The 26,079-nt window shown below is 40.9% G+C and overlaps 1 protein-coding gene across 2 annotated transcripts in view; it reads left to right on the forward strand.

Moving 5' to 3' along the window:
- The first annotated feature begins 991 nt into the window (after positions 1–991).
- DENND1B (DENN domain containing 1B) overlaps positions 992–26,079 on the forward strand; it is a 152,095-nt gene continuing 127,007 nt past the window's right edge. For both annotated transcript variants that reach the window (XM_083867250.1, XM_083867251.1), the window contains exons 1-2: positions 992–1,068; positions 3,974–4,038. In XM_083867250.1, coding sequence (XP_083723376.1) covers positions 1,052–1,068; positions 3,974–4,038 — 82 coding nt within the window. In that variant the 5' untranslated portion in view covers positions 992–1,051. The remainder of the gene's footprint in view (positions 1,069–3,973; positions 4,039–26,079) is intronic.

The following is a 26,079-nucleotide window of genomic DNA, read 5'->3' on the forward strand; positions in this document are numbered from 1 at the left end:
TGTAGGGTGTGCAACGAAGCCAAAACAATATTGGTTTGGAGAAGGTAATATTTGTAATTTCCTGACTTTTGAATATTGGAGTTTTCAGCCCCAGTAATGCACTAATGCTGTTTTATGTGTTTAATATATAATTGGCTTGATTTTTTTTTTTCATCTTCTCAACAGTTGATATGATGATTAGTTTCTGGAGGAAGAGTGAAAAGAATGACGTTTTTTCTTTGGCCCAGTAGTACAGAATCTATTTTATGCACTTTTTCATTGCAGTGTTACTATGTTGGTGAGGGAAACTTGGTGTAGGTGGGAATTTGGCAGCCCAGTGCCTCTCAGATGAATGAGACTTGGAAGCCTCTCAAGGACGGTGTTATTTTTATTTAGTTTCCAAACTCGAGGGAAGCACTCGAAGATTGAAAGCTTTTTATGTGTGTTTACAGGACGGTGGGTTTGCTCCAGCCACGCCACCTCTTCAGCAGTTTGGGACAGCGTTTGTTTAGGACGCGATAAAAACAAACGCTAAGCAGATTGCCGCAGGTTAAATTAACATTTATGACCTTTAGTACGAAGAGCTCGGCTTTCCTGCTGTGCATAAAGAACGTGAAAGGGCCGCTGCGATGTGTCAGGGCACACAGCGGCCGGACAGAGCCCCTGAGCTGGTTCAGGAGGGGTGAAGGTGCCCAGAGGTGACACATGGCGGGCCCGGGCGCGGCCTGCCCCACCTGCCGGGCCGGGCACCTGCCGCCCGCCCGCCCCCAGGTGACACCGGCCCCGGCGGCTCCCCGGGCCGCCGCCGAGCTTCCTGGTTCCCAGAAGGTGCCGGAGCGGCCGCAACAGGAACTGAGAGACGGGGGAGGAGGCGGTGCCGCCGCTCCGCCGCAGTCGCGGCCCGAGCCGGGGGAGCGGAGCGGAGCAGCCATGGGCCGCCGCCCGCCGCGGCGCTGAGCCGCCCCCGCCGCCCAGCCAGCGCTCCGGGCCGGCGCTGCCCCTCCGCCCCCGCCGGGCGGGGCGCTTGTCCCTGGGGGCGCCGGGGCCGCCGCCGGGGGCCCGCGATGTGACCATGGACAGCAGGTTCAAGTGAGTGCTGGGGGCGCGGGGCCGCGGCGGGGCTGTGGGGCGCCGGGCCGGGCCGGGCCGAGCCCCCGCGGCGGGCGGGCGGCGAGCAGGCCCCGTGGCAGCCCCGGTCCGCCGGGCCCGGCGTGCGGCGGGCGGGGACGGGAGGAGGGGGAGCCCACCCGGCGGGAGCGTGCGAGGGGCCGGGCGCGTCCGCCGCGGCCGCTGAGTGACAGCGGGAAGGGCGGGCGGGAGGCGGCGGGGCCGGAGCCGGGGCAAGGCGGGACCCGCGGGCGGGGGAGCGGCGGCGCCCCCCGACCCGGCCCGCGGTGGCGGGGAGGAGGAGGAGAAGGAGCAGGAGGAGGCGGCCGCAGCCCCGCCGGCCGCTCCCCCGCCCCACGCCGCCCCCCGGCCCCGGTATCGCCGGTCCGCAGCGGCGCGGGGGACGCGCGGGGCAGCGCCGGCCCGGCCCGGCAGAGGCCCCGGCGCCGGTCGGGCAGTGCCCGGTGAACGGGCCCGGCCCGGGGGTGGCAGCGCGGTCCGAGGCCGCGGGCCCAGCAGAGCTGCCCGCAATGCCCTGCCTGCCGCGGGCCGAGGCTGTCACAGGCATCCCTTTAGGAGAGATCACAGAACTGTCAGGGTTGGGAGGGAGCGCTGCAGATGATCCCCTGCACTCGCCTTGCCAAGGTGGGGTCATGCAGAGCAGGTGACACAGGAACACTGTCAGGTGGGTTTGGAATGTCTCCAGGGGAGGACTCCACCGCCCTCCTTGGGCAGCCTGTTCAGTGCTGTGCCACCCGCAGTGTAAATAAGTTCTTCCTCACGTTCAGGTGAAACCCCTTGTGTTTTAGCTTAGGGCCATGGTGGTTGCAGACCGCCCCTCTGCCGTGACGGCAGGGCAGGTGCAGAAGAGGGTTTTTGGGTATTTGGGAGCGGCCGCCTGCTCTGGTGACATTGAAAGTGACAAGATGTTACTCACGGGTTCCGGCAATTGACAACAGCTCCGTGCCCATACGTGCTGAAGGAGCAGGCTGGCACCGCCGAGCTGGCAGGGAAACCAGAGACGAGAGACGGGCTCACAATTCTCAGATTAGTTTGACACATTTTTGACACTTCTAAGCGTAGTGGGATGTGAAGAGTAAACTTAGAAGCATTTTCCTGCAAAAGCGGTTTTAGAGTACTACAGTGAAAGACAGAAGGCAGTATTACTTCTAAGAGCTTTTTTCATCAGTGTAATTCAGCTAGGAGTTGAGTTAGAAGCCCTCATTTGTTGATTGTAAGACAAACTGATTCACATTAAAACGCCAACCTGAGAGGATAAACCCAAGGCCCAAGCTAGAGCAATGTCATGGGGAGATGTCATTTCTTCTAAATGAAGGATTTTTGTGGTTCAGTTTTCTAGGTGACTCACCAAGCACAGTCTTACCAGTTTCATTCTGAACCTGCTCACCAGCCAGAGGAACAGGGGACGGTTTAAGGCCAGACAGAGTAAATCTCCAGTGTCCTGGTTTTAGGCTGTTGTAACTCAGACCAGAGTTTCATCTCCTACACACAGGATCAGTAGATACAGGATTTCCCCAACAAAATGCTATAAAATGCAAGGAAAGAGTGTGAGATGGGTAGGTTATGTCTTTATAATCTGAATTGGACTATTATTGCCTATCTCAATTGATGATGATGCCGAGGTCGGTGAAAGCATGTACTGAATCAATTAATTTGTGACAGCTGAGTTTTTCCCTAGCCCAGCCTTTGGATTTCATTCAAAACTTTATTTAAAGAAACAACAATGTGTTAATTTGCTGTATGCTTTATGCGAAGCATTATAGAAACCTGGAACCAAATCTTGTTTTTCTCTTCCTATGCCTGAATCTCCAGCTGCCCTCAGTGGGAGTGTTACTCAAGACAGGAGTTCAAGTGTGAGCCTTTTATGTGGGCTAAATAGATAATTGATATGGGTGCGGTTGTACCGCTTGTTTTTAATGTAAATAGCAGTGTGCTTGATCGGCGGAGAGGGGTGGATGGCACGGTAATGGCATTTAGACCTGTTTCGATGAATATGTAGTTCGGGATTAAGCTGAGCGTTAATTGCTGTTGGCACATGCAGGTTGTTATTATCATCAGGTGGAAGAGGCGCCGGCCGACACACGGCACACGCCGCTGCCCTTGATGGCTGCTGCAGATGGGGAGGCTCTGTGCTCCGGCCCGTGTCCATCCCTGGTCACCCATCCCTGGTCACCCATCCCTGGTCCCCCATCCCCAGTCCCCCATGCCTAGTCCCCCATCCCCAGTTCCCCATCCCCAGTCCCCCATGCCTAGTCACCCATCCCTAGTCACCCATCCCTAGTCACGCACTCGCGTTGGCTCCGCAGTGAATCATGCCCGAGGTTCAGCCTGTGCAGGCCCAGCTGGCGATCAATATCTGGTGAAAGAGGAAGCCAAACGAGCCTCGGCCTTGGGGTGGTAATCAGATGCATTTAAAGGAGAGTGGCTAAACACAGGGAGTTAAAATGGAAGTCTAATGATGGGCTGTTCCTATTTAGTGGAAATAAGACATAGGTTTAGAAGAGGCTGCCTGCGAGTCCATTAATGTGACAGATTGACTGATTGATAAAGGAGCGTAGCAGCTCTTTTCTCTTAGCTGTTAGGTGGAGTATGGTGGAGTGACTTAAAAGCTATTTGATATATAAGGCAGTGACAATCTCATGTAAATAAATCACAGTTTAGCTTGTTTATCTTTCTTATGCCTTTCTTAAAGCTGTAGAGGGAAATGTGACTTTTTGGTTCTTCCTTAGAACTAATCAGAGTACTAATTTTGTTTTAATGGTATTTTAATTCTATTTAGTATTCTAAAAAGAATGGGAAGGATATAACAGTAGAAATAAGATCTGAAATAATGTATATGGTAATTGGTTGTGTTTGTCTCTTCTAGGGAAAATCCAGAACGAACCTTTGATTTGGTACTGAAAGTAAAATGCCAAGCTTCAGAAAATGAAGGTAATACACTGTGCCTGTGATATTTATATAGAGAAGTGAGAGTTGGAAAAAAATACTTGGCATTCCCAATCTAGCATTATTTTATACTTTGGATTGCTTTTGGACTGAGATTGTATTAGAATGGGCCTATGATAATTTTATTGCTTTTTAAAATCTATTACTTTGTAGTTGTGGGGTTTTGTTATGTTTTCATTTTAGCTGTTGTAAAAATGTTTTTGTTCTGCATGATATATTTGCAAAACTTGGACTTGAAATGTATTTTCTACTTGTAAAATATTGATTTTGTGTAAGATTTCATTTTAGAAGAAGAGTTGACTTCTGTCTATCAGAGGAATGTTAATTTTGATCAGTGTGATAGAGAGAAAGTAAGTTATTTTCCAAAAAACAATAGGAAGAAATGTTCTTTGTAGCTCATGTTTGGCAGCTGCCTTGGTTTGCTACACCATACAAACAGCAGTGAGAGGTGCCTTGAGCTTGTATCAGCCATCATTTTCACATCTCTATAAATACAATGTAAAAGAGATGTAGTAGTGCAAGAGTTGACTGAGAGAGGCTTTTTTTCCTCTTGGGTTGAAAAGAAGATGGGCTTTCCAGTACTGAAATTAATGTGACCTCTTGAAAGTCCACTGGGGGAACTCAGTTCATGTTCTCATCCGAGGTTGTTGGCCTTACAAAAGCAAAGGGAGAGGAGGAGTCTTGTTGGGCTTGTATTGTAGTCATGTTAGTCTGTGACAGCTGTGTCTTAATCACAACTGTAAAAACAATAAACTACATCTTAAAATAGACTATATTTCTTATCCTACCGTGCTAATGGATACTGTTTCCAAAGTTTACTACTTTAACAAGTAAGAGGCCTGTTGAAATTTATAGCCCCGAACTATTCTTTTATCTCTTTATATTTCAGACAGCATTTCTGTTAGTGTTAGTCACAGGAACGTGCCTGATGTGTTTGGAGAAAAACCCCATTTTTTGCTGAAGCTGAGCAAATGTAGTTCTTCAGGTCTTTTAATTATTTTTGTGAGCAGCCAGCATCCTTCAGTTTATTGCCTGCTTTTTTGATTTGCTGTTGGTATTGTCATAGTTTGGCAAATCAAGTGGACTTTCCTAACTCTGATCATTGTTGTGGTTTGTATCACATGGCACTCTGCCTTCTCTTCTCTCCCTTTCTGGAGTTATGCCTTGGTGATTTCATGGATGATGTCTGGGAACCCTGGTTAGCTACTTGACTTTGGATCTCTTCCTCCTTGCATTGTGCTTTTAGTCTCTGCCTCCACCCAATATCCCTTCCTGGGGGCCTCTTCACATCTTGGCTTAGGCCCAGCTTCAGATTTTTTCCCTTTCTTCCTTTCCCTTCTGAGATCTAGACTGTTGGAAATCCTTTCAGGTCTTCATCTTGAAATCCTGAAAAATGTGGGCTTTTTTTTCTTCTGTGATCAGAATATGAAACTGTATCCTTTTAATTCCTTTTATCTCCTGTTGGACTTCTCATTTTTCTTGTGCATCTTTCTGCCACTGCTGCTGTAAGAAACCACTTTTCACTGCATGCAGCTCTGAGTATGACTGCCTGCACCTGAATTTTGGTCATAGGTACTTCCCTTGCCTCTCTTGATTGGTGGTTTTGCTGTTTAGCACTTGTCCTCTGTGGAGAGGAGCATCTTTAAGAAATCTGTGTGTCTCCCTGCACTGTGACATGAGTTAATGTGGAGACTGTGTTTGTAACTTAGTTGTGGTTGCATTCTCTGCTATTTCCCTTTTTGTCACAATTGCTTCTGTGCTGTGTGGGCTCACTTGCTCTTGGTTCATGGGGTGGCCAAAGACAGGAAGGAGGTTTGATACCTGTAATTTTTTAGAGTCCTCTGTGTGTAACTGGTGAGGGGCCTAGGGGTCTTTAGTTGGCTTGGAGCTTGTGTTGATTCTTGCATGCATCCCCAGATCAGGACAAAAGTACAGTCCCCTTTGGCCTATCTAACAATGCTAGCTGAATATTCCAGTTACCATCCTGTTGTACTTGGTGACCCATCTGGGGTTTGCTTTAATGTCTTTCATATCATATCTAATTCAGATAACAAACTCACTCCAGTGAGGGCTTGACATCATATTTACATATGGTATTATGAGCACAGTGATGTATCAAATTAATATATCTGAATGTTAAAGTTATCTAAAGGAAACTCACAAGGGACAAAAGTGTATTGTCTTCACTGCCACTTTAGAAATGGAGCACAGGGCTTGTCATGCAAAACAGGGAGCTTTCAAGGTTGGTTTATTATAAGGCCTAACAAATTTGACAGTTACCCTGTATTGTAGGTCTTGCCTTTAAATAGATTTTCATGCTAGGATAATCTTTTGAGTATATCATACTTGAAAACGTGATCCATTCACCTGGTTCTTTGCTCATGCCTCTTTCTTTCTTATAAAAGAGATTTGTGTTTAAATAGGAGCTTTCTCCCTCGCATCCCATCTGCTCCTTGCACTTGATCCTGAAGCTATGTCAGGACTGAATTTGTGACATCACTGTCACCAGTGTTGCCGTGGAAATATCACAGCCACAAAATTATGATCTCCCTGCATGAGTGAGCAGCAGGAGAAGCCGACTTAGGAGAGAGGAAGACCTTAATGTGACCTGTGTATCTCTAAGCTTTTTCTTTTCAAGCTTTGCTGTAGTCTGCCTTCTCCTGCATTTTAATTTCCCTGTGCCAATGTGTAACTGATCTAACAAATCAAAATTGAGGTGGCCTTGCTGAGTGTGGAGCTCTTACTCAGATGTTTTTATGAGGATGCTAAATGGCTGCAACAATGTGAAGTGATGAAGAATTTTGCTGTTAAAATTGCTTAACACTTTTGGAAAAGTATTTTTTCATAACTTCTTAATTACAACATAGTTCTCAAGGAATGTCAATTTTTCAGATGTTACATTGTCCTAGGATTGTTACAACTGTAAAGAATCAATACATACATGAAATGCAGTGGCACAGAATTTCTTATATCTTTTAAGAAATTTGTTCTTCAATTATTCCAGTAATTATTTTCAACATAGTTGTTTACATTGAGTAGAAACCAAAGAGATTTCATGTAGGTTAATGTGAATTTATAACTTCATATTTGGTAGGTAGCTCTTGAATTGGTTACAGGCTCAGTTGTGCTAGCATGTATTTATTTATAGCTGGATCAAAATTTTGTTTCCCACTGGATACATGGTTTTTGGATTTTTTGTGATTTAGGAGTAGCTTACATACTTAGATATTTGTTACTCTGTTTTAAACTACAGGAGTGCACAGTAGCATTGCTAGAACAGTGATCTTCCAACCCTCTCCTCAGGCAGGAGAGAAAAAAAAGATACTCTCTACTTAAATATTCTTGTAATTCCCTCAACAGTTTAGGATATATTGCATACTGTATTTTCAGAATAAATCTCCAAAGAGGAGACAAAACCCTTAAGACCATCATCAGATTGTAGCCTAGATCATAACTTCGAGTCCTTTGCAGTGCTGAGGGTAGTAAACATCAATTAGTAACCAGTTGATGTGACTACTTTTACTTAAGAAAATTCGTAACCTGTTTCTTGCAAAACTTTGAGATGAATTAGCTTCTGTTCAGCAGAGTTTGCTAAGTGACTGGGACATAAGTGCTAAGCTATTCTAGCAGCCTGGTATTTGTTAATTGTGAATTTGGCCTGCAGTGTGAATAGCACCTTACAGAAAAAGTTTTACACTGCCTTCCAGGCAGTTGCATATTTTTGTAATTCGTTTCTGTGTTATTCCTTAATGAACAGCAAACAAGAAATAGCAAAAATGTGTGTTCAATTTAGTACCAGCAGCAGGCCTTCTGTATTAAATATTCACTTACAGACCCAGAGGGCAACTTGATAACAGATATTATCAAAACTACTGTGTTATTTTAAGGACAAGAATTACTCTTTAGCTTTAGTGTGAAAATTTTTTTGCACTTTGGGCTGAATCACCCTTACTGGGTATCAGGGGTAAAGCAGTGGTACAGTTGCCCTAAGTGCACAGTCTTACATGAGGCTATTGCTCAACAGCTGCACCTTCATCAGCTTTACTCTTCTCCTGGCACTCTTTTGTCCCTTGAAAATGACACTGCAGCTGGCATGGGAAGATGGGCTGGAGCCTAGGAGTTGTCTGAACAAAGCTGTCTGCAGCTTCTTTTTTGCCATCCAGATCGTTCTATCATGAAAAGTAAATTGAATTTCTGGAAGGTTGATGTTTCTGATCTTTTCCACAGGACATGTCTAAATTAATAATGCCATTGTAATCTTTGTGAGGAGTGTATCTATGAGTTCACAAGCATGCACAGGTTGTGCATACACATCTCGTAAGTCTGAACTGTGGATTTGAGTTAAAAGAGCAGAGATGAAATTGGCAATTTAACTCAGTCAATACATTTTATATCCTGTGCATTGGTTCTATTAAAGCTGGGTTGCAGATGCAAAAGGCAGTGCAGATACAGCAACCAGCAGTAGAAAAGCAATGTGCAACAGCTTCTGTGAACATGCAGTCTTTAGCACTTCTGTCCACAGTTTCCCAAGAAGATGACTCAGATTGGTTTCAGTGTGGTAAGGAGAGTGCTGTTTGCTACACCTTCATTTTCTTTGATTATAGCACATAAAAAAAGCAACAAAAGGGCTTCTCGGAGGCTGCAGGTAAATCCAGAAAAATCAACCACTGAATTGTGGTTTGGGTCTAAAGCAGTCCTGACTGTTAAAGGTTTACTTGAAAACCTTTTTAAAGTACCAGTTCATTTTCTGTCCAATCTAAGAATAATTGTTGGAACACCCTTGAAATTTGGTTGCTTTGTGTCTATTTCTTTTTTAAATGCTAAGAAGTCTTAAATAGCTCTAGGGCTAGATAATGTGATTTTCAGAGAAGATGTTAAGTAGGTTGTGTTGAATTGCGTGAATAACTCCTGTAGTTTATCTTGCCTCTGCCAGAATGATAATAAATCTTAGTGATGTGTGATCTCCAATTTTTTTAAAGGGTCTTATATTCATTAAATCTTCAAGAAAAAACCACAAATCCAGTTTAACTGTGTGTTGGTAGAGTTAAAAACTACATGCATTAAGTCCAGAAATTAGTTTAGAAATGCAGAATTCTTTGTATGAGGTTTGATTGCTCTCTGTTAAGGTACTAAAAAAATACGTAAATCCAGAAAGGTCCCAATTCCAAAAACAAGTTTAATGCAGTTGGTAGTTTTGTCCAAGGGTAACCTGTCTTGCTTTGCTAAGGTTTTGATTCAAAGTCTTCCAAAGCTGCCCCTAGGATTGTGGACAGAGCAAGCACCACTTTTTCTTCTGTTTTTTCTTCACTCTAGAGAGTTGTTTGTTAACCACACACTCTGAGCCAGTGGGTGTAACATGCTGATCAAGATAACATCCTTCCTCTGCTCTACATTTTTCTGTACAGCATCTCTTGAACCTGAAGAAAAAGATAATTCTGTCAGTGTAATACATGAAGAAGTCTGCAGCATTTTTTTCAAGAGCAGTTAAAACTTTTGATGCAGTGTTTATATACTGCTAACCTCTTCCCCTGTTGGTTTTAGCTGGAAGGGTACTAAATAGGAACTGGCCCACAGAAAGTTAGGTTTCTCTACCTTTTTAAAACATGCTCTATTCTTCAGGTGACTATGGAGAGCAACTATATGTTGCTATGAACTGGATGAGCTTTCTTTTCTCTCATTTTTGTGTTTATTTTTAGTCTCAAATACTGTATTAACATATTAGAATTTGGTTTACACCAGTAAAAAGTTAGAGGTGTTTTTTTCAATCGGTAAAATGTCATTCGAGATCATTGGATATCTGCTTATAGTCTTAGCTTAGATGCAGTTTTTATGTATTAAAAAAATAAAACTTTCCTTTTATATTCTTCAGGAGTTTCATTGAGCTTAACATCCGTTCCCGTGCCCCCCTGCCCCGACTCATTAACTCGTATGTTATTATTTAGGTTAGTGCTACTTCCCTGTGGTGATTTCTTGCTTTTCTGTCAAAATTGTGAAGCTAAAATGGGCGTTTAATCTAGCCTAGGTTTCTCTATAGGATTGATTGATTAGCAGAAGTAAATGTCACGGTCTTTTGTTGAGGGTTATGTAAATGTTTTTAAAACAAAAGCAGGTAGAGCATCACTTTTATCCTTTAGGCAAAACCAAGGAACAGAACCCAGAGTTTGGCTGAAGTTCTCTTGTGTATGAGCACCAAGCATAGCTGTAAATCCTTCGTAAATTCTAATCTTTAAAACCTCCACTTGTAGCTAAATGAGTAATTTCATTGTGTTCAAATTTCTGGCATTTAATTGGAAAGCCCCTGAGGGTATGAACAATGTCTTCTGTGTGTTTGGACTGTCACTAGTAAGAGTGGGTGTTGGAAAATTATGAACAACAAAACCAATTAAAACAAGAATGATTTTGCATCTAAGATTAAGATTGGCATTTTGATGCTTTTTACCTTTTCCTTCTGCTCTCCAGAGACAGAGAAATGCAGTGTAGTCTCTCCAGCTTTCAGCTTCTCCACAGATGCAAAAATGTGGAGGAAAATGTTACTACTTTTCACTGTCTCATTTCCTACAGATTTTTTTTTTTCCACCAACCTCCAGAGATTCTTGGATGTATATGTAATTTGGAGGTGGGTGCAGATATGTGTGTGTAGGAGGGGAAGGGGTGAGAGCTGCTGAAGAAATAGGTCAAGGAAGCCCTTTCTCCTATCTCGCCTGCATTCTTTACTGGGGTGAGGAGACCCCGGTGGGGAGGGCCGACCCTGCTCCCCAGCAGGCAGAGGAAATCCTGGGAGGAGTGGCAGGCTCTGCTCGGCTGCAGAGATTCCAGCCGCAGTAACGTGGGGGCAGGCACTGGGCTATCAGTGCTGGTGGAGATGAATTATCCCCCTGCAGGCACTCGCCCGGCTCTGTCAGGTTTTCATGTGATGCCATATGCCACTCTCAGCTGTGTGATCGGGTTTGGGGCAGTGAAATTAAAAGGGAAAAACTTGATGGGTTAAGGAATACAAGTACTAAGCTGGTATAAAAAGGATTTGGTATAAAATTGAGTAGAATGAACAAACTAGTATTAGTGTAACTAAATATAAGTTGAGAACTGCAATGTGTGTAATGTAGTCAATGAGTATGAAAGTTGACGTTCTTGTGCTTTTTTTTTCAAATTTAATTTTAGGTTTTAGTACTTCACTATTTGAGATGGCTGCCTGGGGGGTAGTTTGTGGGCTTTTAAATTGCTTGTATTCAGAAGTGTTAAGAGTTTGCATATTTTCCTAAGCTAATGTCAGCATGCTTGAGCCCTCCCACACACTGAACAGCCAGCCCATCGTGCGCAGAGTTTTATCTTTCTTCAATGGGATATTTTATGCTGCTTGCTCTCTTCATATATAGTGTGATGACTTTTTTTTTTTTAAAATGTATGGAGGATTTAAAATCTGCTGAAAAAACTTTGAAAACTGGTTAAACTTCAAAGGTTTAAAATGGTGGGGGTTTTTTTGAAAAGCTGTAAGACACTTCTCTGTCTAGCACTAATTTGAAGAGGCTGAAGTGTAGGATTTCCTGTTTGGTTAACAAAAATAGTTTTAAAATTCTTTTTTCTTTGCCACTGATGATATGATCTGGAGAATGGCAGATACATGTAGATGCACATGCTCATCATCTAACTGTTGAAATAGATACTTCTGTTTATAAATAAAATAAAACATGACCAGGGCTACAAAGGGGAGAGTTACATAAGTGTTTGTGAAGGGCTTAAAAACCCCTGAAGCAAAATAAAGTGCTATTTTTATTCCTTAAAGTAACATAGTAAGAGCAATTTGAGCACAGCATTGCTTTGCAACTGATATATTGAGAATCTGTATTTTTCATGGCAGGCTGGTATGTGATAACTCCAAGATCCTGGTAAAAACATGATGTTTACAGACAAATACTTAGGATGGAAGATTCTATGTGACCGACAGATAAAGTAATAAAATGCTGGAAACATTAACTTCTGATATTCGCTTTTAATATTTTTCCATGTGTTTTGGAGAACTGTAGCTTTATGCATAGAACTGAGTAATTTGGAGGAACAAACACTTTTTATATTTTGTGAATCTGGTTTAGGAGAAAACTTTAAAACTTAGTACTGAACTTTATATGGAAAAAAGAAGAGAAAAAGCAGAAGTTAGAAAAAAAGGCCTGAACAAGATTTTGGGTGTGGTATCTGTGCTTCCTGCACTGGGAAAGCCAAGGCAGCAGTTTACAGTCATACTGTTCCTTTGCAAAATTCTCAATCCTTGTTTGGAAGGTTTTGTCCAGTGTTAAATCCTTAATTAGAAACAAGATTTGAACCACACCCTTAGATTATGTTTCCTGAATCTGGTTTCTTTACACATTTGAATGAGTATTCAGATGTAGATTAAAACCTAGCTAAAATTAAAAACTTGTGTCTGAAAAGAGCATATTGGTTAGGGTTTCTCTGGGAAATATTTTTTAAACTTTCTTAAATAATGGCAAATTTGATCGTCATAGAGGCATAGTCATCATAACCAAGGTATTTTGCCATTAGTGGTTTAACACTGCATTGTTCCTTAAACTCAGAATGATAGAATGACACAAATACTTCCTATTCATCTGACTTTGGATGCTGTTCCATATCAAGAGTTTTATTTGTTGTGCTGCTTGAGCCTGTATTAGAGCACATATAAATACCATGTTGTCATTGTGGGGATGGGGTGAAATGTTTGCTTTTGGGAGGAGACAGTTCTTTTGCTGTGTCAAAAGACTAGCTAAACACAAGAATCTGCTTAGTACTTAAATATTGGATGCTAAATACTGAATTGAACTGTATTGAGATAGTTGTGCTTGACACAGAGAAGCCATGCTGGTAATGATTATAGGCATGGCATTATTTCTTCAGAAGTTACAAAGAAAAGCTTAACATTTTAAGGCAGCTGTTTCCAGGAATGAAATTGAGTTATTACAGAACGGTGATACTTCTTATATCCTCAGGTTAAGATGCAGTACAAAAAAAAAAAAAAAAAAAAAGAAAAAAAAAAAGTAAGAGTGTTTTGTGCTATGTTTAATGTGTTTGTGTTCTGTTTAAGTGCAAAATAAGAAAAAGCAGCAGCATAAAGGTAAAGGGCAAGAGTTGTGTGATGATTGCAGACTTATCTAGAAATCTGGAAGTCTGTCATGAGTTTGAAATAATGGAGTGAAACCGCTGTTGCCTTTAGAGTGTTGAGAGGCAAACAGTTGCTGTAACTTTGTCTTGCTGGCAGAGGCTGATCTTTATGCATCCTGTTCCCATCTTCTGAAGGTGCTTTGGCTTCTGAGTTGTGTTTGCTGTTTGTGTTTCACTTCAAATAGCTGGCACTGCTAAAAGCATGCAAGGGAAGCATCCTTCCTGCTTCTGGTGGCACTTGGCAGCCTGGCTCTGTGGGCACACTCACCATCCAGCTGCTGGGGCTGCCTCTGGAACTGGCAGGAAAAGTTCATTATGCAGCTCACATAGAGAGGAACCGATGGGATTTTCCTGCCATTCAATGTAGCATTGGCTGTTGATTCGTGTCTTAGTATTAATTTCGAGTATTTCAGGTTTGCTAAAGTAAATGTATTGCCACATCAGGAAGCTAAACACAACTAGGTATGCCTTTACTCTGTCCTACTGTCTTCCTGTTGGCTTTGTGTTGGAATCTGTTTGAGTTTTGTTAAACTCTTGTCCTGTTTTTGAAGAAATGGGTTAAACGACTGTGATAATTTTTCCCAGTTTTCTGTTCACAACAAAATTTAGCTCCTAAGAAAAACCCCAAATACTCAAAGTTAGTTCCTTGTCACCTGTGGGTACTTTAAAGCACATTTTACATAGGTGAAATTTTTATTTTGTGTAAAGAAAATTCTGATTAAAGATCAGAATTGTACTAGCTTGGTATCATGCAGTAATTCATAGAACTGAAAATAGTTAACAGTATTGTGACACAGCAGAGGAAATTCTGATGAATTTTTGTGTCCAGGTAAGACTTTTGCTGGTATTCATCCACTAGGTAACTTTTCCCTTTAAGAATACTGCCAGATTAACAAGAACTTCAGTTTCTAGTAGCAGATGAGCTTTTGCTGTCAGGTCAGAGGGGGCTGTGATGTCACTGGTTCTGTGCCAGGAAAGGTAAAGCTTCCTGATACCAAAACTGAGTTAAGTGAGGTTCTGAGCATTCAGTTTCCGTTTCAATCAGGAATTTTTATTGGGTGCATCTGAGTAAACCCATTTTAGTTTCTGGGAATGGGCATGTTGCATGCAATGTATGTGCTTCCATCTGCTTTAACTTGAGTTTGGAGCCCTCTAGCACCTTACTAGTTTTAGTCTAAAAATGCTTTTACAAGTGTCAGGCAAGAAAAAAAGTCAGAACTGGCATATGTAATTAATAAATAAGGAATTTATAATGAACTGTTTTTTTCTAATCTTGATATAATATGCTGAATCATACAAAGAATGATTTGAAAGATATATTCTTTTGCATTCTGGTTGTGATCTTAGAAATCAATACTATGATGCTGTTTGACCAAAAAAAAAAGCTTGAGATGACCACTCCTCAGGTGCCTGTGTGAAAACATTTTTCATTGGCAATTAAACCATTGATAAACTAAAGCCTGTCTTAAACTGTGTGGCAGCTAGTGATGGTGACTCTCTTCTTTATAAATAAACAATTTTGTGTGATGTTACTGGACACTGACAGATACAGCAAACTGTCATTGAGCATACTTGTCAGGTCTTGCAGTCCTTGGAGGGAATTTGCATTGTTTTCAACAGTGAACAAAGCAGAAATCATCTCTGCTCCTGGTATTGGGGAAAGTGATGAAGGACAGGGTAAATCAGATCAAACAATAATAAAAATAAACTAAACTGCCAGAATTTTCAGTGGAAGTGAAGTAGGATGAAGTTTAGAAATAAAAAGGTAGCGAACTGTGCTGTGGTCAGCAGAACTCTTGAAGCCAGTAAATCCATGAGGATGGGCAGATCCCAAGCATTTGCTCTTTAAGTGTTGGGAACATGAACTTGGTCTGCTCATATATGATCTGATTTGTGCAGTTTAAATAGATGAGAGAGATCTGAAACTGCAGTGTGCATTGAAGCTCTAAAAAGAGAAAAATACTTTACTTCCAGCCCTAAATTACTTCAGTTCAATCTATTGGTTTGCCTGACTCTCCTGACGTGGGATTACATGTCTCAGTTTTGAAACACTGATTTTCTCTGCATTTCCCAGAAAACTTCTTGGTAACAACATTTGCTCTAAGAGAAACCCATCTGTGTGGCTTCTCCTGTCTGGGTGTTTTGGTTGGTGATGCTTTCTATGGCTGCTGGACACTCATAAACTGGAAAATACTCTGTGTGGTGATCTGTGTGAAAATAGGGATACCTTGTTATGAGATGTTCTCTGCAAAAGGAGAGTACCCAGTAGAAATTTTAGCTTTCTGGTGAACAGTGGCTGTACTTCATACAGTCTTCAAGTTTTAAAATATTCAACAACCCATCTAAAAGGAGAGAGAAGTACTGAGTATAAAAATTGGAATGTGTATTCAGTCACTTCATAAGTAAGATGTGGCCTACAACTGCAGAATGATCTGTGCATTCCCCAGTTAACACCATCATTAATGACTTTAGTAAAAGAGCTTGCAATTAATTCAGTTCAGGACAGTTGCACAGGTGCTCCTTACAGTTGTACTGCAGCATGGGTTTAGAGGCAATCTGTGTAAAGTAAATATATACCCTTAGTAGATGCTGTTCCAGATTTCTGCTGAGAACATAACTGGGCTCAGAATGGAGCCAAATCAGAATTTCTCACATTATGTCCTAGGAACATAATGGGATTTTTTAATCTGATAAAAGGGTATTGTTTGTTTTGTCTCACCATGTACAGTCCTCCTTTTATCTTAATATAACAGGGAAACATGATACTGGCATGTACTACTGGGGGACTGCTGCTACTGCAGTTCTGCTTCTGTGTATTTGACCACTAGAAATTATTCATCTAAGCATGACCAGTATGTTTTAAGTGTCAACACATCTTGAAATATTGATCTTTCAGGGAGCAAGACAAAAACTCTTGCTTGGACAGAAAGTGCCAGAGCAACATAAGCAATATTTGCAAACAATGTGGTGTTTCGAAGCTCTTTGTATGCCGAGAGATCAAAGTGGCTTTGGTCTTTTCTTTCTTTGCTTTGCCTTGTTTTAAGACGTATAGTTAGTTAATGTTGCTTTGGGTATGTAGAACTGTATATATTACGATAGCAGTTAGTACAGCAGCTTTGTGCTTGTACATTGAACACAATGCAAATCATGAAACAGATACAGATTGCTTAATTGGAGATAAATGTTGAAAGTTAAGTGTTCAGAAACTGAGAAAGTGCCTTTCTCTATTAATCAGTGTTCCAGAAACTAATTTTTTTTTAGAAGTCACGGCAGTATATATTCAATTCATATATGTGATAGGAATATTAGAAGACATGTGACATTTGTAAACCAAAATGAAATTATAGTATATGTTATTAATTTAATTAATTTTCAGAGAGCAATACTGATCCATTACAAGAAATTAGTATGTTTTAGAAACCAAAGAAACAGAATTTGAATTATGTATCAATTGTTTTAAAGTTTAATTCATGTTCATACATGGTTTACCAACATTTATGGAGGGTTTTGTTTAACTTCACAAGTTATTAATTAGATGTACTAGATAGAGGGTTAGGCAGATTTTATTCCAGATCTACTTGGAACACCAGTGGCCAAGAGAGATGAATTTGAAATCAGTGTTTTCAACTTCATTAGGTTCTTCTTAAGAAAGTGTTTATTATAGACCAGCATTGGAAAATGGTGTTTTGTTGAGATCTGCTAATTGGCTCCTCTAATCTGAAATTCTTAAGACATTCTAATACAGTTTTTGGTTGTCACCAGATAAAATACATGAGCAGTGAAAGAAGAATTCTCTTTCATATGTAGCTATGGTAGAAGTTATGGGCATTGATAGAATTCACAGTTGTGGGGATAAAATCTGATTTATGTACAATGAACTGCAGTCCTCCCCTGTAGAAATATGTGTTTAGAAAACTGATCACATACAGCAAAGATAAGGTAGTACAAAACAGTGTTGTACAGGATACCAGCCAAGTCTGGTCTTCAATAGTGCTAAGTCAACAAAGAAAAGCATTTTATAAACAATAGATGAAATATCTTCCTAACTTGTGGCTAGATAGCTCAGTAGTTATTAATAGGAGACAAAATCTTTTAACTCTGGAATATGTTTACAGAGCTAGCTCTGATATTTTCTTCCTCCTTCTTTTGTGTGTCCTGTTATTGTCTTTACTTCCTCCTTTGTGTGTGTGACATTTATGTTTTCATTTGACTTAGCAGTGCTAAGGGAAAAGGATGAGAATACCCTCAGCATTGTATGGGCCAGACATAACCCTTAAACCTTGTTGGATTTTGTCTTGTGCAGCCAAACTGGAAAAAAAATGGTTGCACAAAGGTAAAACACATCCTCTGTGTTAGGAGGAAGTGCAAGCACCAGTCCGCATGCAGGGAAGTGTCAAAAGCCTGGATCATGTTGCTGAAAGCTTGGGTGATGCTTTACTGTGGGCTACATCAAGGAGCTTCACTGCTAACAAGTGGCAAGTTCTGCAGAAAACCACAGGACTTTGAATAGCATCCTGCAGGAAGTAGGTGCTTCAAGCTTGAAGTGAGTGACTAATACTGAGCACAGTGCATTTCTTGGTAGTAGTTCTTTGGTGCTGGTGGGAAGTGTTGCTGTCCTCTGTTCTACAACCTGACTTTCCACAGGCAGGAGGGAGAAAGCAAAAGCTCTCTCAATTACTGCTGCCCAGAACCTCTGGTGGAATGGAAGTAAAAGTGAGTGGATGAGCACTCCTGAAAATGCCCTGAAGAAGATGACATACACATGCTGGAATTCAAGATGTAATTGCATTATAGAGAAATTACATAATATTCCAAAGTGCTAGCACTTTTCTTGGTTTCTCTTCTCTTGGGCCTAGGGTGAATATTCTTCTGAAAAGTAAGTTTTATAATATCAGAAAGTGATCTAAGTTTGTTCGTTGGTGACTTAATCAGCTATGTATTTGGCTGTAGTTAAAGCACTTCCCTGAGCTCCCTTCAAGCAGGAGCCAGTAGGGGACAAAATCCGTGGTTAAACAACACTTTCACCTCAAATAATCTGAATTTGGTGGATAAGGCAGTGGAAAACATTTCCAATATGACCTTGAAAATACATTTAAGCAATAGAAAAACTTAAAAAAAAAAAAAAGAGAAAAGAGATGCCTCTTCATAAGCTATTGTATTATGAAATATGGGGGGGGGACTGTGACTGTGACCTCCGTGAAGTGCTGTAATATCTCTCCACACTTGAAAAGATTAAATTAGACCCTGTTCTTACCTTTGCACCACAGCAATGCTTTAGCTGCAAATCTATGTGAAAGTTATAGCTTCCTGATGATCTGTAGCTTCAAAGACAAAATTATTTCAGGCTTTATTCAAGTAGGAAGTGTACCAAAAGCTTCACTTAAACATTGCAAATATTTCCTGATGCAACAGCACATTTGCAAGATGTTGTTTCAAGACACTTCTAATCCAGGAAAATCAATAAATTAATTGCTAGGAAATTGCATGCCGTTTTACTCATTGCTTATCAGACATAATCTTAGTCACTTGTCAGTCAAGGAACAGCAATTGTGAGAATGGCACCCACTCTGCTTTCTGTATCTGCTGTTGGGAGCTTGGCTGCCCTGTGAGGGAGAAGTGTGATTTGGCACCTCTTTGTGTTGATCCCCTCTGCAGCCGTAGAAGCTGAGAGTGCTCATGACACCTCGTAGGACAGCCCAGTGTTGCTTTGCCTCTCTAAACGTGTCCTGCCTGAGAGAGCTGGCCCAGCAGAGCTGGCAGGTGGCTGTGCCTCTCACTGGGTGCAGGGCTCCCCGGAGAGCAGCAAGGAAACAAAATCCAGCGACCAAGGACTGATTTCAGGGAGGGAGCAGATTAGGACTGGCTTCTGTGTTGCATCACTTCTCATGTCTGTTTTTAGAGGGGAGGATCTTGCTGAACTCTGTTCATGGAGTTCAAGGTACCGCACAGATGTGTTATATTTAAGATAAGAGACTTCATTTGATTTCTTTCTTTTTACTCAATAAAAGCAATATGCAGAGAGTAGTGAAGTAATCTGTGACTCTGCTTCAGTTCAGGCTGAATATTCTGCCACATTTGTAATAAGCTTTTAGCATTTCAGGGCATCTGATAATTGTTTTTGTTAATAGCAGATTGATATTGCTTTCTGTGGAAGCACATTTGAAAACAGATCAATATTTTAAAGAACTGTAGAAAGGAATGAGTCTGCTATGAAAGTTATGAATGGATGAATCTGTTCTGAGCTTCCTTTTTGTTGCCAAAGCTTCCTGTATGTTTAGCAAAGAAATAACAAACACTAAAGTTTGTTTTGGGTTTTTTTTTAAAAACAAACTGAGGAACTATAGCTTCTCATTCCAAAAACAAAACAAAGAAGTGATGTATTCACTTACCCTTTATTAGAACCTGTTTTTGGGAAAAAATGAACAGTTTGTAATCAGAATTCTTTTAAATAGCTTACAAGTGTTACTAGACGATTATAATCAGTAACTTTTGTCTTAAACTTAGCTGCTGGTGCTTGAAATGAGTCATATGGTGTACAGTGGCTTAGATCTACTCTCTGTAAGTAGATCTATAACTCCCACCTTTTGAAGGGGATTTAGTAACTGAATCATTGAGATTAAAATGACTTGTGTCCAAAAGTGGTGGGAGACAAATAATTGCTCGTGTATGTGTTGGTGCTAAGAGGGGTTTAGATGTACATTTGTGGGTAGTTTACTTTTCTTCATTAGCTGCTTCTAGAATAGTGTGTATTGCACAATTCTTAGATTTTAATTTTACTATATGCTTGAAGATCAGGGATCAGAAACACTATAAATGTAAGAAAGAACAAGATGGATGGTAAACAAGAACACATAGATGACGACAAAAGTAAACCAAGTCATCTATGCAGGGTGATTCTTAAATGTGTGTTGTGTGTTTGGTTTATAACTGTCTGTAAAATTTTTCTTGGCACATCAGAAGTGAGATTTCAATATCATTAGCTTAGTGAAGTAGCCCCTTATCACAGTGCAGTTGGTTTCCTGTTTTTTTGTCTTCTCGTTTTTGAGTTTAATTTTGAGTGCAAGTATATATGTGGGAGGAATTGTGACTGAGCTGTTTGTTAAGGAGATGCTCTATAATTTGAAGAACAACAGAAATGTATTCTTAAATTAGAATTCTCTATTAAAAATTTATATTGGAGAGGTTTTGTGCAAAAGAAAGATGTTGCTTCCCATCATCAGGACAAGTAAAGATTCTGGAATTTTATTCACTGCAGATGAGTTACCTATGCATTTCTTGATGTTTAATGCATACACGATCTCCATGTGAAGGCACATTCTCTTTCACATAGCTGGTAAAACACTGGTTAATAAAACCAGCTGAAGTTAACCACAGCAGGTGTTGCAATTCAGTGCTTTGGTGATACTGGCCAGCATGACCTGAAGCTGACTGAAATATCCAGGAAATGTCCTCTGAGAGATGCTTAACTCTTCTTTCCAGATCTAACAGCTTAAAATAGGTCTGATGTTGCTGCAAGGAGCTCAGCATGCAGTCTGTGAAAATAAGGCTGCCTGCTTGGAACAAAACACCTGAACCCTCAGTCTAAAGTCTGCACTGTGTGAAACTTCTTTCCTGCTTGTGTCCCAAATAAAACCATTACCCATTTTTAGTTATCTCCAAAAGCATCAGGCCCCCTTTTGCATGTGTGAAAATGTTCTGTCCTTCCTCATTGTGACTGAAAGGGGATCAGTCTGCCTAGGGAGGGGCCTGGAGGGCTGCCCTGTCACCTGCTCCTTCCTTTTGTGTCCCTTGTGAGACTCCATTCTTGTATTTATAACTGAAAGAAAAATGGAAAATGTGCCAGAATGCAGATTCTAGCCTTCAAGGCAGAGAGGAAAAACTGGGAGGGGGTTATGCAGGAGTTCATTCCTCTGCCTGTGCAGCACCTGGTGGTGTTGGGCAAAGGCATAGTATGCCATGTGTCACTGCCCAAAAACTGCCTTGATGGATGTCACCATCATTTCTCCTGCATGGGCACCCATGGTCAGCTGGGGTTTGGAAGCTGGTGAAAACAGACATTTTCTCTCAGAGTGAAATGTGGGCCCATCTTGAGGTTTGAGCTTTCTTTACTGCCTTGGCCTTGGCAGTGACCTTGAGCAGTCCTGTCCGTGGCTGTGGTACAGAGTTTGCAGGTTCCTTCTCTTTATTTTAAATATGCTACTGTTGATTCCCTTGGATGATAGTTTTTCTATTACAAGAAATAGGAATTATTTATTTCCTTTTCTTCATTTGTGCCATTTTTTACCTCCCATCAGCTGTGTCTCTCACCTGAACATGTAATTTATTGAACCTGCCCATGAGTAGATGCTTTTCCATACCTAGGTTATATTATTTTATATTCTTCTCTCAATATTTTTTGGGTTTTGAGGAAAGGGTGGTCTAAGGTGGTGTTGTGCTATGGATTTCTACAGAAGCTACAGGGAGAATTTTGAAGTGTTCTGATTTTTAAGTCTCCTACATTAATATTTTTTGTTCTGCCAGTAACCTGATGTAGAGCTAAAATTAATAACCATGAGAAAATCAATTTCAATTATCATGTTCTTCAGTTAATGCTCTGTATTTGTTACTTCTCAGACATTGTCTTTCTGAAATCAGTTTATGTATATTCTCTCTGACAGGCCTACATATGTGTGAAAACATGCACCTTGTTGAATCATTCTCAGTCAATAGCTGACTTGCATAAGCAAGTTCTTTGGTACCATGAACAGGATTCTAGTATTAGATCCTCTGTTGTTTTTCTTCTGTGGCAGCTGTGGGGGGCTGACTTGGGTTCTGGTGTATCCCTGGTCAGCTTCAGAGAGCACTGACTCTCCCCAAGAGACCTTGTGTGTGAAGGCGGCAGATTGCAGTGGACCTGGAGCAGGAATGTATCTGATCAGTGCTGCAGAAGGCAATCCTCTCCAATTTAAGTTCAGTGAATGCTTGTATTGCTATTGTTCAGTATCACTTCTGGAGATTAGTGGTAGTTTGATGAGGTTTATCCATGGTATCTCCAGGTAGAAGTGGTTCAGTACAAACCTGAGGGTGTTTGTGCAGCAGGTGTTGCAGGCAGTGACTCCAGTGTGCAGTACATCTCGCCTTGGGAAGCAGGCCAGGCAGTCTTCAGAAAGATCACAGAGCCTAAAACATCAGAAGTTGACTTAACTACTTGTATAGCTAAAGAGATTAATATCCAGGAGTCTCTAGGTTTGACAGCTATCCTGTGTGGTTTGTTTTTTTTTTTTTTTTTTTTTGGTTTTTTTTTTTGGTTTTTTTTTTTTTTTTTTTTTTTGGTTTTTTTTTTTTTGTTTTTTTTTTTTTTTTTAATAGGCATTACAAGGAACATTAAAATACTTCCTAAGCATGACTGACCTGTGCGGCAGAGGGAGATGTGCTATGTGCCTGATGTCTGATACTCCTGAAGACAGAGAAGGTTCTTATCTCCTGATTTTTGCTTCCTTTGCAAATCCAACCTTCTTCGCCTGTTTAGAGAACTGAGATAGTTGTCAGGTCCTTCCTGGATGGTTGCATTTGTGTCCAGACTCCCAAATCCCGTTGCTTTCCGCATGCTGCTGCCATGACCAGGCACTGTGGGGTGCTGGTAAAGGATAAACGTTGTTGTTTGGTTTTTCCTGTTATGACAAGGATGATTTCACACTTTCTTGTTTCAGCACAAAACATACTTTAAAAAAAACAAACAACCCCCCCCCCAAAAAAAAAACCTAGCACACCCCCTCATGTTCCCCCAATCAATCAACCTATGCCAGACAGCAATTTGTTTGCCTCTTATTTTGAGACACTCTGGCTCTCTTTTTCAAAACAGATTGGGGAAATTGATGAGAGATATGCATTTCCTCAGCTGTGCCCTACTCTGCTAGCAAAGCCCAGGGAAATCTTTCCAAGTACACCCTCAAAAGAGGCCGTAAGAATTCCAAGAAGATGCAAACATCAGTTTTTCTGCAATAATAAATTCTTTTCAGAGTTTCAAAACATATCATATGCTTATTCAAACGTTAAAATATTGCTCAGATTTTTTTCCCTGGCCTACTTGTTTTGGTTTTCTTTTCCTCAAGATGAAAGAATAGATTTTTATTAATGTTAGTCCACTTCAGTGAACTGTCCTGCTACTGTGGATTATTCATGCTATAGCAATGCATGTGTTGCGAAGAAACAAAATACAAGTCACTGCAATTTTTTGTTTGTTTTTCCTAGTAAATCCAATGGTTTGTTTGCACTCTAACTTTATAGATACTCAGTCTTACCCACAGTTTTCCTTACAGGTTTTGTTTCACACAGCAAGGCATAAAATACTTCTGTTGCCATACTTCTTTTGTTTTATTTGCTGAAGAAAACTGGGACAGTGGGCAGTAATGATGCTATGCTTTCACTTAATTCTGGAAGATACAATTCTTTTTGTATGTCTTGAGTTCTGCTGTAGTGTATCCATAGTGAGTATAAAATTAGGCTCTGCAAATATCCAGAATGCTGGGTGCTTGGGTATAATTTAATAATCTGTGTATTATTTTAAAGACACACATAAGCAATAGCTGCTTGCTTATAAAATGCATTTACTGACCCATGAGTTAATTGATCCCTATGACTATTTAAACCTCAGGGCTTTAAAAGTTTTTCTCTTATCTTTATGTTAAACAATGGAAAGTTTTACCGTATGTTCAAATAACGTCTTCATCAGGTTCACAACAGGATACCATAGTTAATTTTCAGTTGAGTGCTTTACAGGATTTTCTTTTTGCTGGCTGGTTGGGTGAAAGTCTAGACACTGAGAGACGAGGCGTTAGAGGGGCCTCACAATATAGTTATTGTGAATGGTAAGTAGGAGCAGCTTCCTCTGATGTACGGACTCCATACCCAAACCAGTGGTACAAAGGCATAGCTTTTGTTCAGGGGGATAGGGGCTAATCCGAGTGCTGCACACTGTGAAAAACCTTTTATGGAAGGGGGGAAAAACTTGCCTTGAAGGTGAGAGGTCAGCAGTTTAACCTCTGACTACAAAACAAGAGACCAGCGAAGAATGGGATGAACAAGGGGGAAAAATACTTCAAGTACTCTGTTCTTTGTTTATCAGAAATGGGTCAAGCAAATGAGTGTCAGGAATGGTTACAGGAGTTCTGATGGGCCGCAAGGAAGTCTGAAGATGTGCCCTGACTTAGTTGTGCATTGCTACAGAGTTTGGAACTCGCATAGATCTCCCTCTAATTCTTGATAAAGAGATCCCCAAAACAAAATCAAATCCTTCAGCAGTCCTGAAAAGCACAGAGACTCTGCTCTCTTCCTCCTCAGCCCATATCAGGTCCTTTTGTTACAAATTTTTACTCTAATTTCCCTTTGTGTAGATTAACATAATTTAGTATTTGGCCTTCTAACTCTTTGCACTGTTTCTGGGGGCTGTTTTTTTTAAATTTGTAAAGAAGCAGCACAGTAATCACACACTCACATGTGTTCAGCAGGCAGTGAGATGGGTCTCTTTTCGCTAAAGCCATGGATCTTTGGGTGGTCAGTGCTATTGTACAACAGCAGGGGAGAGCTGTTTCCAATCCTTGTGCAAAGGGAATATGGAGGCTTTCCCCTCTGATCTCATTTTGGTATTATCAGTGCTGGGAATTTAGTCACAATCCAATTAGAAATGATGGAAGTTATGTTAACTAATAGTTAAGCCTCCCATATTCTCAGGTCCACTCGTTTGGACTAATGGGTTGTACTACTCTTGGCTCAGTCTGGGAGAAGATACCAGCAGTGATTAATACACTTGGTGCACTAAAGCTCCCTGCTTGGCATACAACCATTCCTTGTGCTTCACTACATCCAGCCCATGAGAAGCCCTGCTCACCTCCTTCCTGGCCTCTCCCAGCATGCAAAAAAGCAGAGAAGACATAATGCCTTGCTTGTGCACCTCTGGAAGTTTTATACTTCACTGGACATAGATGTATTGTGTATATGAGGTAAATTCCTCTTCCTGCTTCACACAAAGGGATTAAAGCTAGGCTTTGTTGTTGACCCTCTTCACATGTCACATCTTCAAACATTTGCTTATGACCTAGACAGCTTTAGGCCACTTGCATTCAGAGAAGTGATCAGGAACCAGCGGTGTTCCTCAGCAAGTCAGTGGCAGGGGCTCTCAGCACTCGGGGAAGTATATTTTGGTGCAGGCTTGGTTTTATTTGTGCTTGAAAGTAGCACAGCCTCAGACATTGTGCATCCTCTGACCCTTGGCTGAGTTTAATCTTTTGTTTCTCAATTTCATAGACATCCATTTTTCTTATTTTTAAATATTTTAGGGGTAAATTCATCAGAAAAGTGGTACTAAGTATACTTCCATGATCTGACACATATTCAAATGAGAAAAAAGATTTCATTTTTCTTGCATTCCTTAGGAACTCTATTGGGTTCACTGGTTTTAAAATACAGCATTTTAGCAGAAACCTTGTTAAACATGCAGAGTTGTTTAGTATGTAAATCATAAATGAAAGGCTTAGGATTGTGGCTCTTGCTGGAATAACCTGAGCAGGTGATTTCCATAGCTATAAAGTGAAAGTAAAATGAGGAAGTCTTCTTGCCTTGTTCCTAATTGGGTTAGTTTTGTCCTTTTATGAATTGCGATCTTTTTGGCTTTTCAAATTTGATGGGATCAAATGGTGTTCTCAAGCTAAATGACTGACATTTTTGCCCTTGGGGAAGCACCAGAAGTTAAAATATTGATGTATTTTAGACTAGGCACTTTTCATTGTATTCTGTCAAAGTTTGGAAAATAAGAAAGAAAGTTTTTTTTTTTCCCCTCCATAATTTTTTTCTTCTGCAATCTTGAAAAAGAATCTAAAACTCTTCTTTAATGGCCCTTTAAGA

Source organism: Zosterops lateralis (genome assembly GCF_965231275.1).
Source record: "Zosterops lateralis genome assembly, chromosome: 9".
Lineage (NCBI taxonomy): Eukaryota > Metazoa > Chordata > Aves > Passeriformes > Zosteropidae > Zosterops > Zosterops lateralis.